The sequence below is a fragment of the Pecten maximus genome, chromosome 16 (assembly GCF_902652985.1).
Source record: "Pecten maximus chromosome 16, xPecMax1.1, whole genome shotgun sequence".
NCBI classification, from domain to species: Eukaryota; Metazoa; Mollusca; class Bivalvia; order Pectinida; family Pectinidae; genus Pecten; species Pecten maximus.
This window is the reverse complement of record NC_047030.1, coordinates 1798642-1813233: the sequence shown is the minus strand read 5'-3', so window position 1 is coordinate 1813233 and position 14592 is coordinate 1798642. Positions and strand designations below refer to the sequence as shown.

At 37.3% G+C, this 14592-nt stretch overlaps 2 protein-coding genes across 2 annotated transcripts; both read right to left on the bottom strand.

The window, feature by feature from the left end:
* Positions 1–793: 793 nt before the first annotated feature.
* On the bottom strand, positions 794–1477 carry LOC117345416 (E3 ubiquitin-protein ligase TRIM56-like). The gene has a single exon (XM_033908489.1). The coding sequence runs from the start codon at positions 1475–1477 to the stop codon at positions 794–796; it is 684 nt and encodes a 227-aa protein (XP_033764380.1).
* A 6496-nt stretch (positions 1478–7973) lies between these two features.
* On the bottom strand, positions 7974–11822 carry LOC117345215. The gene is made up of 3 exons (XM_033908231.1): positions 11558–11822; positions 9733–9858; positions 7974–9194 (listed from the first exon to the last, which is right to left on the bottom strand). Exons 1-3 carry the CDS (start codon positions 11805–11807, stop codon positions 8440–8442), a joined length of 1131 nt encoding a protein of 376 aa, XP_033764122.1. The 5' UTR covers positions 11808–11822; the 3' UTR covers positions 7974–8439.
* Between the last annotated feature and the right edge of the window lie 2770 nt (positions 11823–14592).

Here is a 14592-nt window from a genome sequence, read left to right as displayed (position 1 = left end):
AAGTATAATCTAGGAGAAAGTATCCCTGTTGTACATCAAGTATAAACTAGGAGAAAGTATCCCTGCTGTACATCAAGTGTAATCTGTTATTGAAATTTCCTATCAAGTCTTGACGTCTTCTTACATTTACCATTAAACATTTCCACCCACTATTTGATACGAAAAAGCTTTACATGAGATGTACGTTATCAGTCTGAAACTTTTATTTGCAACTGTAAATATTTACACTACTCTCGTCAAGACAGGCCTATTCAACAAAAGTGTCCTACTAAATCAATCTTGTCATTTACGGACGGTCTCTTAAGGAATAAGGCCAATTGAAGGAAAGGTTCCAATCCGACCAATTCCGGGGTCTGTGTAGTTAACATGAAGGTTGTCTGCATGAAAACGCATTTCAGTGAAACGGAGCATTTACACTGCATTTGACCTGTTCCTAAGTAAACCTTAATTATTGTACTGCTAGTACTACACTGTGTAAACAGTACTTAGCCTGCCCAAAGTCACTGACCACAGAGAAGGGTTTCCTAATTCTATAATGCCTTTGATTTTTAGCTGTAAGAAATGATGGTCTATGTAGCAGGCCGGGTTTTAATTGTAAATACTGAACATAGTTGAATGGTCGCCTTCTAGCTTCGGGCAAGGGGGAATTTCCCTTTAGCTCAGTCGGTAGGCCGGCGGACCAGTAAGCTGAGGGTCGCGGGTTCGATCCCGGCTGGCTGCACACTACTACTCCTTTAACTTTTACATTAATACCTTATTGCTCTCCAGGATCACTAGTGCGTATTCAAAAAAGTCAAAGTTGCTTACCCATTACCCAAAGTCTGTTTCCATGAAGCTCCCCTTCCTCCTCCCCCTCCTCCTCCTCCTCCTCCTCCTCCTCCTCCTCTTTAATGAACTGGATAACTTCATGTGTACGAGCAGATTTGTCATTGTGGTGAATAGTCTCGCACATCTGACAAAAGAAAAGCTTACACGTAGAACAGTATATGTCTGACTGATTTAAACATATCCGACACGCGTTTTTTGGAATGTCCTGTCTCCTGGTCCCGAATATGACGTTATGGTTAGAATTATTGCCGATGTGGATTGAATCGGTACAGGATCTACACAGGCTCAATTCACAGTCTGTACAAACTGCCTCCGACAACTGGTCAGAACACTTCTCACAAAACTCCTCTTTCTCTCTCGATGAAATAAATTCTTTGACACTAAGTAACGTATTGTTTAGTATGTAATTGGTAACGTCTGGTGGTGAGGAAGCATGATAGGGTCGATCACATTGTGGACAACGAATTATATAACCACCAGTGTCAATAGGCATAAATTGCCGAGACATACATCCTTCGCAGGTCGTATGCATGCACGGATAATACCTAGGGATATGTTCATGATTATCAAACAGCTTGCTGCAGACGGAGCATTTTAGACATTCTTCGCTGAGCTCTTCAAAAGTCTTTTTCATATGACTGGCCTCCATTTCGACTGTCTCCTTGAACCTGAAATATCGTTTTTATAATTGTGTCAACAGACAGTATAATTGTGTCAACATACAGTATTATTGTGTCAACAGACAGTATAATTGTGTCAACAGACAGACATCCCCTACAGAATTATGTCACCAGACAGACAGCCCTATATAATTGTGCCAACAGATATACAACCCCTATATTATTGTGTCAGCACACAGCCCTTACAGACTTATGTCACCAGACACACAGCGCCTATAGAATTGTGTCAACAGATAGACAGCCCCGATATGATAATGTCAACATACAGACAGTCCCGATAGAATTATGTCTACAGACAGACAGACCCTATATTATTGTGTCAACAGACAGACATCCTTATAGAATTATGTCAACAGATATACAACCCCGATATTATTGTGTCAGCACACAGCCCTTACAAAATGATGTCACAAGACACCTTCTATAGAATTGTGTCATCAAATAGACAGCTCCTACAGAATGGTGTCAACAGACAGACAGTCCCTATAGAATTATGTCAACAGATAGACAGCTCCTATAGTGTGCTGTCAACAGACAGACAGCCCCGATAAAATTATGTCAACACCCAGCCCTTACAGAATTATGTCACCAGACAGACAGCCCCTATATAATTATGTCACCAGACAGACAGCCCCTATATAATTATGTCAACAGACAGACAGCCCCTATATAATTATGTCACCAGACAGACAGCCCCTATATAATTATGTCACCAGACAGACAGCCCTTAAAGAATTACGTCACGAGACATACAGCCCATAAAGAATGCCAACATTTATGGCGACGGTAGGAAAACATACAAAATCCCAATGACAATAGATACAAAGATAACATGTATGGAGTGTATACACGAACATACGTTACTATTGTACATTATGTATATAGAATGCGCATCTATCCGGAACGACAAGAGGAAACAATAAACATAATAAATATATTGATATACAATGTATACGAGATTAGGGAGAAACAAAAGAATACAGATTTCAGATATCTCCATCGAACATCTACGACGACTTTGTTACATGAAAGAGTAAAAGTTACCAACATGTGCGAAGTGGACATAGTTTAGCAATAGAACAGAATATGATAGTCTTAGACATCTTGTTCGTGTGTTTCTGGTCCAAAAGTAAAATATATGGCCTTTAATTAATATTTAAAATACAGTAATACTGACGCCTATCTTAATTAAATATTTGAAGGTTCGTTTATGTCTATTTTATAATCATAAGCGCCTAAACGCTTTAAATAACTAACACAAATGTTAAGGATAGACCAGCCAATAAAGGTAATTTAAACTAACACAGTCAGTACGTAAACATTATCGTCACATTACCAATTAAGAGACTTACCTCGGAAAACAGCAGGCTCACTCCTGTTGAGATATTGACAACGTTTTGTTCTTGTATAAACTCATGTTTGACATTACAATAAATTATGTTGTTTTCTCAGAATGCTATTTACAGTGACTACAAGTATTGGCAAGTATCCACCTATAAGCTGTGTGTACAAATAGCTTGAATATATTATTAAAGCAGGTCCACTTCTGGTGAGGTAATTTGGTCTGGTAACAACGCATGGTTGTTTGACATGGCAATAAATTATGTGGTTTTATCAGAATGCTATTTATATTGTGTTTAAATATTGGCAAGTATTCACCTGTAAGATAAATCTAAAAATAACTAGAATACTGACACGTCAGAAAAACGGGCACTTGCATGTAAAAAGTTAATTTTAAGATTTTATGATATCATATGTCTACTCGATAAGTACAAGGTCGCGATCGGCAATTAAGCCACGTGTGAGACGGCACCCTTAATTCAATCGACTAAAACACATTGTTATTTATTAACATCGACAGTGAGGAAAGTCAATGCATGTGTATTAAACTTTACATGTGTTTAAAAATTTAAATTATCCCATTTCAAATATGTTATCAATCGCATAATTGTCTATTATAGATATTGTTAATATATTAACATATAAGCTAGCTGAAGTTATACAGGGAAAAAAAGAATGTAGTTTTCGGATATAATCAATGAAAGAGCATTATTTAACAACTTGTTTCTAATACAAATCAAACTATATAGACGATCATCAATAGTAAGCTACAGTAAACCGAATCTAATCTGATTTTACTATTGAAGGCCTCTGTCTGCTGTACCATCCTATACGTTTAAACGATTCAAATCAATGACCTTGTTACGGATATACCAAGCAATAAAGATCCTTAAAAACTAACAAATAAGGTCAGTGTTATTCTACCAAAAGACTTACCTTTAGTAAAAGCAGGCCCACTGCTGGTGAGAATGTCAGATCTCGTAGTAACAATCATTATTGAGATGTTCATTGATGTAGCTAGCTGTCAGTGATGTTTGGTATGTGCCACAGGATATTGTCCGAAGGTATTCCATGTCTAACTTTTGAAAGGAAAAATCATCCGCATTCGCATCTAGTTTGACAAAATGGTGATCAGGCCCTTCTGATACGATCTGGCTCATCTTTCACATGCTGAGCTAAGGTGTTGTTATTACTAAGGCACTTGCATTATGTCAGTCAGCACCCTATCTTTTGCGTCTCGCTCTGGTGTTCCAACATATATGGGTCATGTGATGCTATTGAGACAGACCGTTACTATTCTAACGAGTGTCTCGATGGCATCAATGAAATATTTAGAGGCAAGTTGTGTTTGCTCGAATCGTTCTTGACTCCACTACCAATCTGGATTTAGCTATGGATCTATCAAGGCTAGCAATCAAGTCGTCATATTGAGTATGGCCATGTTAAGGATAAGACGGCATTTTTGAGGTCAAAACACGTGCTTCCAAATCTAGCAAAACATCCCTAAGCCCTTGATCAACAACCACATTGTCATCTTTCTTCGGCCAAGAGAGGCTATCCGTGATCGCTTTTGTAATCTTTGCATCATCATCTTTTACAGGAAAAGTCCTTATGTGTATGTGTCCAGAATACTAGTATAACCATCAAGCAGAGCTATGCTCATGGATGTCAAAAGTTTCGCTTTTACTGGATACAATAGGAGAGCCTTTGAAGCTTGTGATCAGAACTCTTTGGACTAAAGATATATGTACCGTCAAATATGACAGTTGCCCGCTTGCCAAAACATGTTTTGGAGAACACTGTGTACAGAAGAATGTTTTCTTTTGTAAGATGCTAACGCTTAAGGAACAATAGTTATATCCAATGTTTTTACTATGGAATGAAGTTTTCGAAAAACCTGGAAACTGACATGTTAAAAAGAGTTCAACACTATTTCCACGATATGTTCGTCTTCACTTTTACCCAGAACAACAGTAGTGCATCCTCGTGGTTTGGAGTGTAAATATCAGTGTCAATAGAACAGGAACAATGTGAAGGAATTTCCAGAAATTGAGTTCTGATCCAACCTGGATAGGCTTTACAATTAGCTTCATCCAGACAGGAGAAACGCAGAGTAAAGGAAAACTCCTGCTTTCATAGCATATGCAATACCTCATTGGTGATATTCTTTGAAATGGAAGGTAGCTGCAGCGTCAATATTTCTCTTTTATCAGTCTAAATTCCAACGTTAGGGTTAAGATCTCTCTATGTGATAATGTGAACAAAGACCAAGGACACCACGTATTGTGAAAACATCGAGTTTTGATTGAAATTCTTCATAACTAGTGTCCTAATTATAATTAACCGCGATGGTCATTATAGGGCGTGGCCCACACTGTCGGCATAACTTGTATGCGTGCCACGGATTGTTATGTATAACGAGATTTTGTTTTGTTTTTGTTTAACGTCCTATTAACAGCCAGGGTCATTTAAGGACGTGTTAGGTTTTGGAGGTGGAGGAAAGCCGAAGTACCCGGAGAAAAACTACTGGCCTACAGTTAGTACCTGGCAACTGCCCCACGTAGGTTTAGAACTTGTAACCCAGAGGTGGAGGGATAGGGATAAATTGTCGGGACACCTTAACCACTCGGCCACTCCGGTCCCTTGTTGTTTTGGGAGGCTGTGGTATATCCATGCTTGTCACCTTGTAATAGCGCGGAACTGATGTCGACTTTAGAGTGCTACCTCACTGAAGCATACTGCTGAAGTCATCCAAGAGGACATCCCACCGGGTAAAATTATACTGACGAAGGACGAACCAGTTAAGCTGGGGTAGAAAACTACCATATACTTTGGTAGATTGCATGTCTCGGCCAAGGGACGGATCCAAAAATCTTCTGGGTTCTGAAGGAGAAATCTTGAAAGAGTTGTACTGGCATTTTTGAGATCATGGACTTTGATATATCGTCGTTAGTGATACGTTAGTAAACTACATTTTAGAATCAAAAGTGTCCAGTAAGTGCTATTTAATACCTAGCTAGAAGCTGTACGGTCGTTTTCTATACATAAGCAGTATTTCCTGTTTGCTTTCAAAGTTGTGAAAATTAGGATACAGTAAAAAATGATTTATTGTTTAATATTTTGTTTTGATGGTTTACTCTACCGTTGAGGGGCCGCGGTGGCCGAGTGGTTAGGGTGTCCCGACACTTTACCACTAGCCCTCCACCTCTGGGTTGCGAGTTCGAAACCTACGTGGGGCAGTTGCCAGGTACTGACTGTAGGCCGGTGGTTTTTCTCCGGGTACTCCGGCTTTCCTCCACCTCCAAAACCTGGCACGTCCTTAAATGACCCTGGCTGTTAATAGGACGTTAAACAAAAACAAACAAACTCTACCGTTGATGAAACACAACAGTTGCCTCTGACTAGATTAGACAGAATCTTGGGTACCCAGGCTTTTGTAGAACTTTTCTGCACCCCTTGATAAAGAAATCTTAGAAGTCTGCTACAGTGAAAGGTATTTTATGGTAAATAGCTATGATAAGTATTTAGTCCTGTCTTCTCGCTTTAAATGATTAAGAATGTGTAATGTAAGTCTACAGCTTTGATAGCATATAATCTGGTTCTTTAGTCCAATTATTATAAATAGACAAAAACATTATTTTATATATCTATCATCCCACTTTAAAAGTACATATTTTTACGGGCTCAAAATTTTGCGTACAACCGAAAGTAAACAGATTGGCGCAGTGATTGGTTTCGTATTGTTTAAAGTCCTATCAATACCTAAGGTCATTTAAGGCTGGCTTCCCTTGTGCGCGTGACGCATGTGTGTGGTGATATATTGTGTTTTGAGAAGATACAGTATCTTCCTATTTGTCTATGTGAGTGTGTGTATTTTTGGAAGCTGTGGTATGTTTGTTTTTGTATCCTTGTGATACAGCGGAACTGATGGCGATTTATTTGTAGTGCTATCTCACTGAAGCATACTGTCGAAGAAACACAGCAGGATACCCTACAAGGTCACAATACGAGTGCTAACCAGTAGTAGGCTCTCACATGTCTTGGCAAGGGAACAGAACCCAAAGCCTTCCTCACATGGGCGAACGCTCGAACTAAATGCCAAAAGTGAGGCAATGTCAAGGGAGACATTAGGAAGAAGAAAGTTGTGAAGAGAGAAAAGAAAAGATCCCAAATTTAGTCGCCTTTTACCATCATGCTATGTGGGCAGCAGGTTCGATTCTCACGCCCATTACACTGATGATTTGGTACATCCATAATACTTGGAGCAGAAAACAATTTATTACATTTTTACCAGTGAAATATCAAAAGTTATTCATTCTATAAAAGTGATATTTTTCACTAGTGAAAAATTATCACTTTTGCAGATTTGACCAATCAAATTAATGATTAGAAAATATCAAAATAATTGACCAATCAGAAAGCCTGACATATATGTCAGCACCTGGACAGGGGGAACTACTTTTTTTGTTTACAAATTATCGCTGTAGGTCTAGTTAGCATACGGGGTAAGTTTTTCGTTGATAAAAAATGTAATAAACAGAATATCTAACAGTGTCTTCAGTAATACCAAATACATTTCACTCGTGTGGCTAATATTTTGATATTTTTCACTCGTGCTGCGCACTCGTGAAAAATATCAAAATGTTAGCCCCACTCGTGAAATATATTTGGTATTACTGAAGACACTGTTAGATATCCTCTATATATTCTACAAAGCTGCAATAGCCCCAGTTAAAGATTAATCGAATGATTTCAGCGCGAAAACCTATGAAACAAAATGACTAATAACTTTTTTAAGTATAACACAATTCAATATGTGACACAAGTAATTTCAAACATGATATATAATACCGGGTTATATATGTTGTATGTTTATTTAGTATGATGTTGATTAGACGTTTTGAAATGATATACAAATTTGATATAGTGTGACAGTATCCAAAGTTTGGAGTTATCACCGGGTTTTGTAATCTACTGAAGAAGCACAACGATATTGTGAAGGAAAACGGAGAAAAAAATGTTTCGAATTAATTTGAGGACTAAAGCATCGTAGATAAAAGTTATTTGCTTAAGCTGTAATCAGATGACTTGATCGCAGTAAATTTAGCAACACGACAGTTTTTTTTCAGTTTCAACAGTTTTATTGATTAAAAAACAAATCAACAAGAAAGCATAAGTGGTATCCTGGCGTACGAGGAAATTCATACGACACTCATCATTTAAACATATATTAATTAAATAATGTAACCTTATACCGTTAAAATGAACATCTATTGTACCTTTCCATAACGGTGTAGAATCTACATTGTCAACAATCTAGCAGCTTCATTCCTGGAGGGGTTTCGACCAAACGTCAAACAATGATAAAGGACTATATAAGTTCATGGATTTTTGCTCAATGTCAAGTTCATTATTACTATTTTTATCGGAAGCCGGTAGGGGACATGTGGTTTGTCAGACAATTAAAAAGTGTCCGTATTTCCCGACATCTCATAGACCTGTTCCGGATTTGGCTTACAATCTTTGACATTGAAGCAATAAGTTGAAAAATCTGTATGAAGTGTGAAGAAAGTTGATGTTTTTCAACCAATTACGTTTCAGAATGCATTGTCTCCTCCACGTCCTTTTTATCGTCAGTAGGAGGCGGATCACGTGATGTCCAAAGGTGATAAGATAGCCAGTGGAATGGATATGTAAATGCACCTTTGATAATCTCGTAATTAGTGGCAATGACAGGATTTGGTAGATCACCTATTTTAACATGTGCTCCACTTCTTATTCTGGCAGATAAATACTTGTCAAGTTTTGATTGAGAAAGCGAAATCCATAAACTTAAGGTCTGCTCGTCGTAGTAATGCTGAAGAAAAACAACATCCTTCAACAGATTGATAGGTGAAAAAATATGCATAATCTTGTCATCATTATTCACCACAAACAGAAACGAAACCACTTTCTTCTGTCCCATCACAACCTTGCTAATGGCCTTCTGTGTCAATCTTGTCTCTCTTCTGTAGTACATATCGTCCAAACAAAGACCCAGTTCGTCATTGGAGTAACACCACGATACAGCCCAGTACATGTTACGCTGTTTGTGATAGGTATTTTGTTTTTTGTTTAAATGGAACAGTTTCATGGTAAACAGCATCCCAGCATTGCTAACGCTGTATGCTTCTGCTATGTCGATGTCGATATCAAGCATGAAATATGTCTTGTTTCGACTTCGCAGATCATAATGGAATACATTGAATGTACATAAAGTCCTGTGAGACAGTTTCTTCAACACGCTCAAGTTTTGGTATATTTCTTCTTTTGTTCTGGGACTACATATCATGTTCACCGGTTCGACTGTAAATTAAAAAAGAAGAAAATGATAACAATTTTTACTGAATGTATTAAATTCTAAAGTAAATTACAGTCTTTTGTTTCATTCGGTAGATATTAAACACCCTCGCAATAACAACATGATCCATAAGATGTTTGAAACCTGTGATTATGGTTAGTGTGAGCGATTGTGAATGATTATTTTCCTTTACCGTTTACCATCATTTGTATCTAATATTGGCAATTACATGAATGCAATCCAATGTGAGTGACGCCATTGTATTGTTTAATGTTGCCATGACGTAATACAATTGTTGAGAACGTGCATAGAGCACGTGCAGCCTGTATTAACCCGACAGTAATAAAAGAAAATACCCCACAGTTAAAAGTGTGCTTTCCCATCCAGGATAAGATATTACCATATCACGTATTCATTTACAGCAGGGTCGCCTGGAACATAACGGGGTATTTTGGTCAACAATTATGGGTCGGAACTAACTGTTCCTCCAAATAGGGCAGCTGATTGTGACCAAACTATTTTCTCAAGTATATTCATAGTTACCTTCATTCCACGGTAGAACGATATAAGCAGGAAGGCTGTGGATAAGAACACCGAGAGGGACTAGGATCGCCAACAGCAGTACCAAGATTACACCGCCAAATATCCACCTTGCGCTTACCTCAGGTGCTGAGTGGAAGAAATACAAAGCAATTACATTAATTTTCTTATAACAAATTAAAACTTTAAACATAATAATATATATGAGAGTATCTTAAATTGTATTGATAGGGTTTCATAAAAAAAACATAAGTTCAAACCTACAGGAATGCGTTGATTCCGACTAAAATGTTAAATGACCAAATGTAAAATACTCAAATATAAAAGCTATTTTGCTCTTCAGTAAGCTATTCGAACCTAAAAAAAGAAACAAAAAAACAACAACAACAAATAAATAATAATAAAATAAAAAAAAACCAAAAAAAAACCAACAAAGCAGTATATCAAAGTTAGCACCGCTTGTCCATAGCTCTTCTATATATACCCAAACTATCGCCTTCCGTTATAACACTACCTACAGGCCTGGTATAGGTCTTTCTTTGACCTTCGGCATGGTGAAGACATCTTCAAATAATAACCTGTAGTGTCCAGAGCAAAAGAAGTCATTATTCGGTGATAATTCGAATTGCTATCGACACCACTTTGATGTGTCTTAATTAAAAACAACAGAATGACTTCATTACCACTCCAGATTTTACCGGTACAAAAATAAAAATATTCACGAAATCAGAGAAGCACACTTTAAATAAACCACCCAGAATGCGTCATAATAGGTCTGTAATGCCCTAGTCGGATAGTATGAAATATTTGTGTACATTCTAAAATCGACAAGAATTAAAATTAGTGAACCAAAGAAAATGTCATCCCAAAATTATGATTAATATATGAACAGACTTGTGTATTTAACAAATAAAATGATCCATCGATCTTTCAGTTCCGGATTCCTCAATGCACTATAGTTAAACAGCCCAACATTACGGGAAATATTAACAAAAAAAAGGTGTTTTGGTGCTGACAAAAAGTTTTAAAACTCACTAGAAATGATTCTTAAAGGACAACTAGATTTGAAAGTCACCAGAAAAAGTTCTAAAAACAAAACAGTTTTAAAAGTCACTAGAGATGGTATCTAAAAGACAATAGTTTACAAAAGTCATTAGAAAGGGTTCTTAAAAGACAATAGTTTTAAAAGCTATTAAAATGGGGTTTTGAAAATACAATAGTTTTAAAATTCATAAGAAAATGTTCTTAAAAGCTAATATATTTAAAGACATTAGAAAGTGTTCTAAAAGACAATAGTTTTTAAAAGTCACTGGAAAGGGTTCTAAAAAGCCAACAGATTTTAAAGTCATTTGAAAAAGTTCTTAAAAGGCAACAAATTTAAAAGTCATTGGAAAGGGTTCCTAAAAGACAATAGTTTTAACAAGTCACTAGACAAAGGTTCTTAAAAGATAATCGTTTTAAAAAAATCATCAGAAGGGTTCTAAAAGGCAATGGATTTAAATGTCATTAGAAAGAGTCCTTAAAAAGACAACTGTTTTACACTTTAGACAGAATTCTTAGAAGGCATCAAATAGCCAAATATGTTTCAAGTAGTGCACAAAATCCCTTTTAAATCGTGAGGTCAGAATGTCAATGACTTCTCTCTCACCACCCCTGGTCAACTGTCTGTATATTACACTACTGTTGCTATTGTTTGTAAACCCCAAACAAGCTTAGATTACATGTATCAGACATTTATTAGTTATAGGTATTAGGGAAATGGTTGGTGACATAATAACACAATATGGTTGGTGACATAATAACACAATAACACAGTAAAATTATTTACCGACTGATTGGTGATGATCCCCCTCTATCCCCTCATATATCCCCTCATCTATCTCTTCTTCTCTCTCCTCTTCTCTATCCTCTTCTCTCTCCTCCTCCATTTCCAATGCTTGCATTCTGTGCGCATTGACAACAAAACCAACAAGATGCCGAATTGCACAATCTTGGCATTTCGAACCTATACTTTGGATATCGCCATTATACCGTTTCCTACAAATGGAACACTGGAATGGTCTGTTATAGGTCGCCATCCTGATTGTGTCTTCGAAGCTGAAATCAAACATGTATCTTTGAAATTTTAATTGGTATAGTTTCTCTATCCTGAGCTAATAAACTCAAGATAGATAGATCAGCATAACAAAGGAACAAACTTGTCATTACCCACAACATGATTGTTGGAGGGATTAGCGTATAGAATTGGGGAGCTATCTGTCGACCGCTTCAACGAGAGTATCCTCAACAAACTGTTAAAAAACAAACATGTAAATTTCTCTCTGATAAGCTGATATCTTTTAAGACAAATCATGGATTATATTAATACATATGCCATCATCCACTACTGCCAATTCTATCAACATATGTCTAGTTTCCATGACCATGTCTGGACGCTTTACGAAGCATTCTTGTCGTAATGACATTGTAATTTGTGTATCGAGATATCGTATATGGTTACCCGCAACAAATGTCTTTGTGATATTTATTATATCAGGCAAGTTATAGAAAATACTATTGACTCATTATCAGTTCCTACACGACTATTAACTCTTTAGACACAAACATTTCTGTAAAGACTATGTAATGTGTATACCGAGAACTGCCTATGATTAAATACATCAAACAATTGAACTGAAATGCCAAAAATGTTAATATCTCCGTGATTAGCTGATATATATATACATAACGTACAGTAACTACAGTGGTATCTTATAACGCCTAAACGTTCTCGACACTCAAACATGTTGGTGACTTTGTTATGTATAAGAAATCCATGTGATTATCTGTAATTATCAACAAAAGTTCAGTGCCAACAATTCACATAAGTAAACCAGCTTTGCTAACGGTGTCAGTTCACGACTACATGTACATGTATTGCGGGTTTTCCATTATAGACTTATACATTTTAGAAACCTACCCCAGTGTACATACCTTACTGCATATTTCACGGGGGATATAAATATCCACAATGATATATCATACATTGTATAACAGGATTGTATTGGGGAAGACTTATATAGGCCAAACCTGCTGTCTAACCCATTTGTATAAATGTTATACAATAAAATATGTTGAAATGAAATTATATAACAGGAATGTTGATACAAAGGTAGGTTCATGGAAGGTAGCTCAATGATATAGCAGTTTTTGGTCGGGCAGTGTTGGGGGATGTGGAGGTGGGGTTACAGTTGAGTAACTGAGGGTCTTATATCCTGTAGGGTGCCCTCGGATAGCATGAGGAGCACAATGTTCCTGGAGACTTGTTGGTGACTAGGAGAGGGGGGGGGGGGGGGGGAGGGGGGTCATGGGTCTGGTCATGATGCGGCACCGCTATAACAACCAGAGGGACGGTTGTGTGTGATGGTTCATGGATATGGGTATTTCAGCTGCATAATCCAATAGATAGTTTATCTGTGTACCGAAGTGAAGCAACGTCGAGCGTGGTCAGCTCTTGGATGGGTGTTCGCTCCGTTGTACCCCCGGTGGGTGTGACAAGTGTAAATCGAAAGTAGATCTCGTCTTATGGTTTTAATCACACCGTGATCTCAGATATCTCTCTCCCTACGCAGGAGATAAGATTGAAAAGGATGATACGTTTGATATACTTTAGATACGAAGAATATTTTATCTGGTACATCGAATTTGTAGTAAATAATTATCTACAATTAAGAAGTAAATATCAAGGCCAAACATCTTCTTATATTTGCTATCAGAAAGACTCCTTGACTACACCTGAGAGAGTGATATTGACACATTAATGATATAAAATTGTCGTTTTTGTTTTCCAAATTTTACTTCACCTGTTGGTTAGTATCCCACCACAAGCGATGTTTTATGTATACCAGACATAAATCGTATATATTACATAGGTCTTTATAAATAGCCATTACCCTATGTGTATGTATACCAGACATAAATCGTATTTCTCCAATGACCCACCCCCAGGTGGCAACAACAAACACCTATAGGCTGTTTACAAGGCACCGGCCTCTGTACCATTGATGCCATTTAATTATCACATTTAATACATGTAACACACAAAGCAAAATCCTTCTAATATATTTACATCCTAAAAGATGTACAAAAATAATCTAAAAATTGACAAATTGTAAATTACAATATCATTGAAAAACAAGAGGTCCATGGGCCTTAACAGTCACCTGAGTTTTGATATATTTTAGCACATTTGACCCCTGTGATCTTTAATGAAGGCCAAGGTCATCCATTTGAACAAACGTTATAGCCCTTCATCCCAGTATGCTACAGACCTAATATTGGGTCCCTGAGCCTTTTATTTATCAAGAAGAAGTCGTTTAAAAAGTTTAGCATATTTGACCCCTTTGACTTTGAATGACGGTCGAGGTCATCCATTTGAACAAACTTTGTAGCCCTTTATCCCAGCATGCTACAGACCCAATATCAGGTAGCTTGGCCAGTTGGTAATTGAGCAGAAGTTGAAAATGTAAATTGTTTACGACGGACGACGGAAGACACCGGACAAAAGGCGATCACAATAGGTCAACTGAGACTTCACTAAACAATCAGCCGTCTACACTGACCGATGCGTTGTCCTGAACTGATTTATTAGCTCACCAACTACACGTGCCAGTCATGCTCATACAGGTGTGCCACCTATGGGGCAACCATTAGAGAAAACTATTTCGCGCTCATTCCTTGTAGTCAACCTCGCGAAATTATGATTTTGGTTTGGTTTGTTTTTGTTTAATGTCCTATTAACAGCCAGGGTCATTTAAGGGCGTGCCAGGTTTTGGAGGTGGAGGAAAGTCGGAGTACCCGGAGAAAAACCACCGACCTACAGTC

Coding starts and splice junctions, on each gene's coding strand:
- LOC117345416 (XM_033908489.1), bottom strand. CDS start 1,477: ATGGAGGCCAGTCATATGAAAAAGACTTTTGAAGAGCTCAGCGAAGAA.
- LOC117345215 (XM_033908231.1), bottom strand. CDS start 11,807: ATGGCGACCTATAACAGACCATTCCAGTGTTCCATTTGTAGGAAACGG. Junction 9,859..11,557: donor GGATCATCACCAATCAGTCG/GTAAATAATTTT, acceptor TCTTCCACTCAG/CACCTGAGGTAAGCGCAAGG. Junction 9,195..9,732: donor CGTTCTACCGTGGAATGAAG/GTAACTATGAAT, acceptor TTTAATTTACAG/TCGAACCGGTGAACATGATA.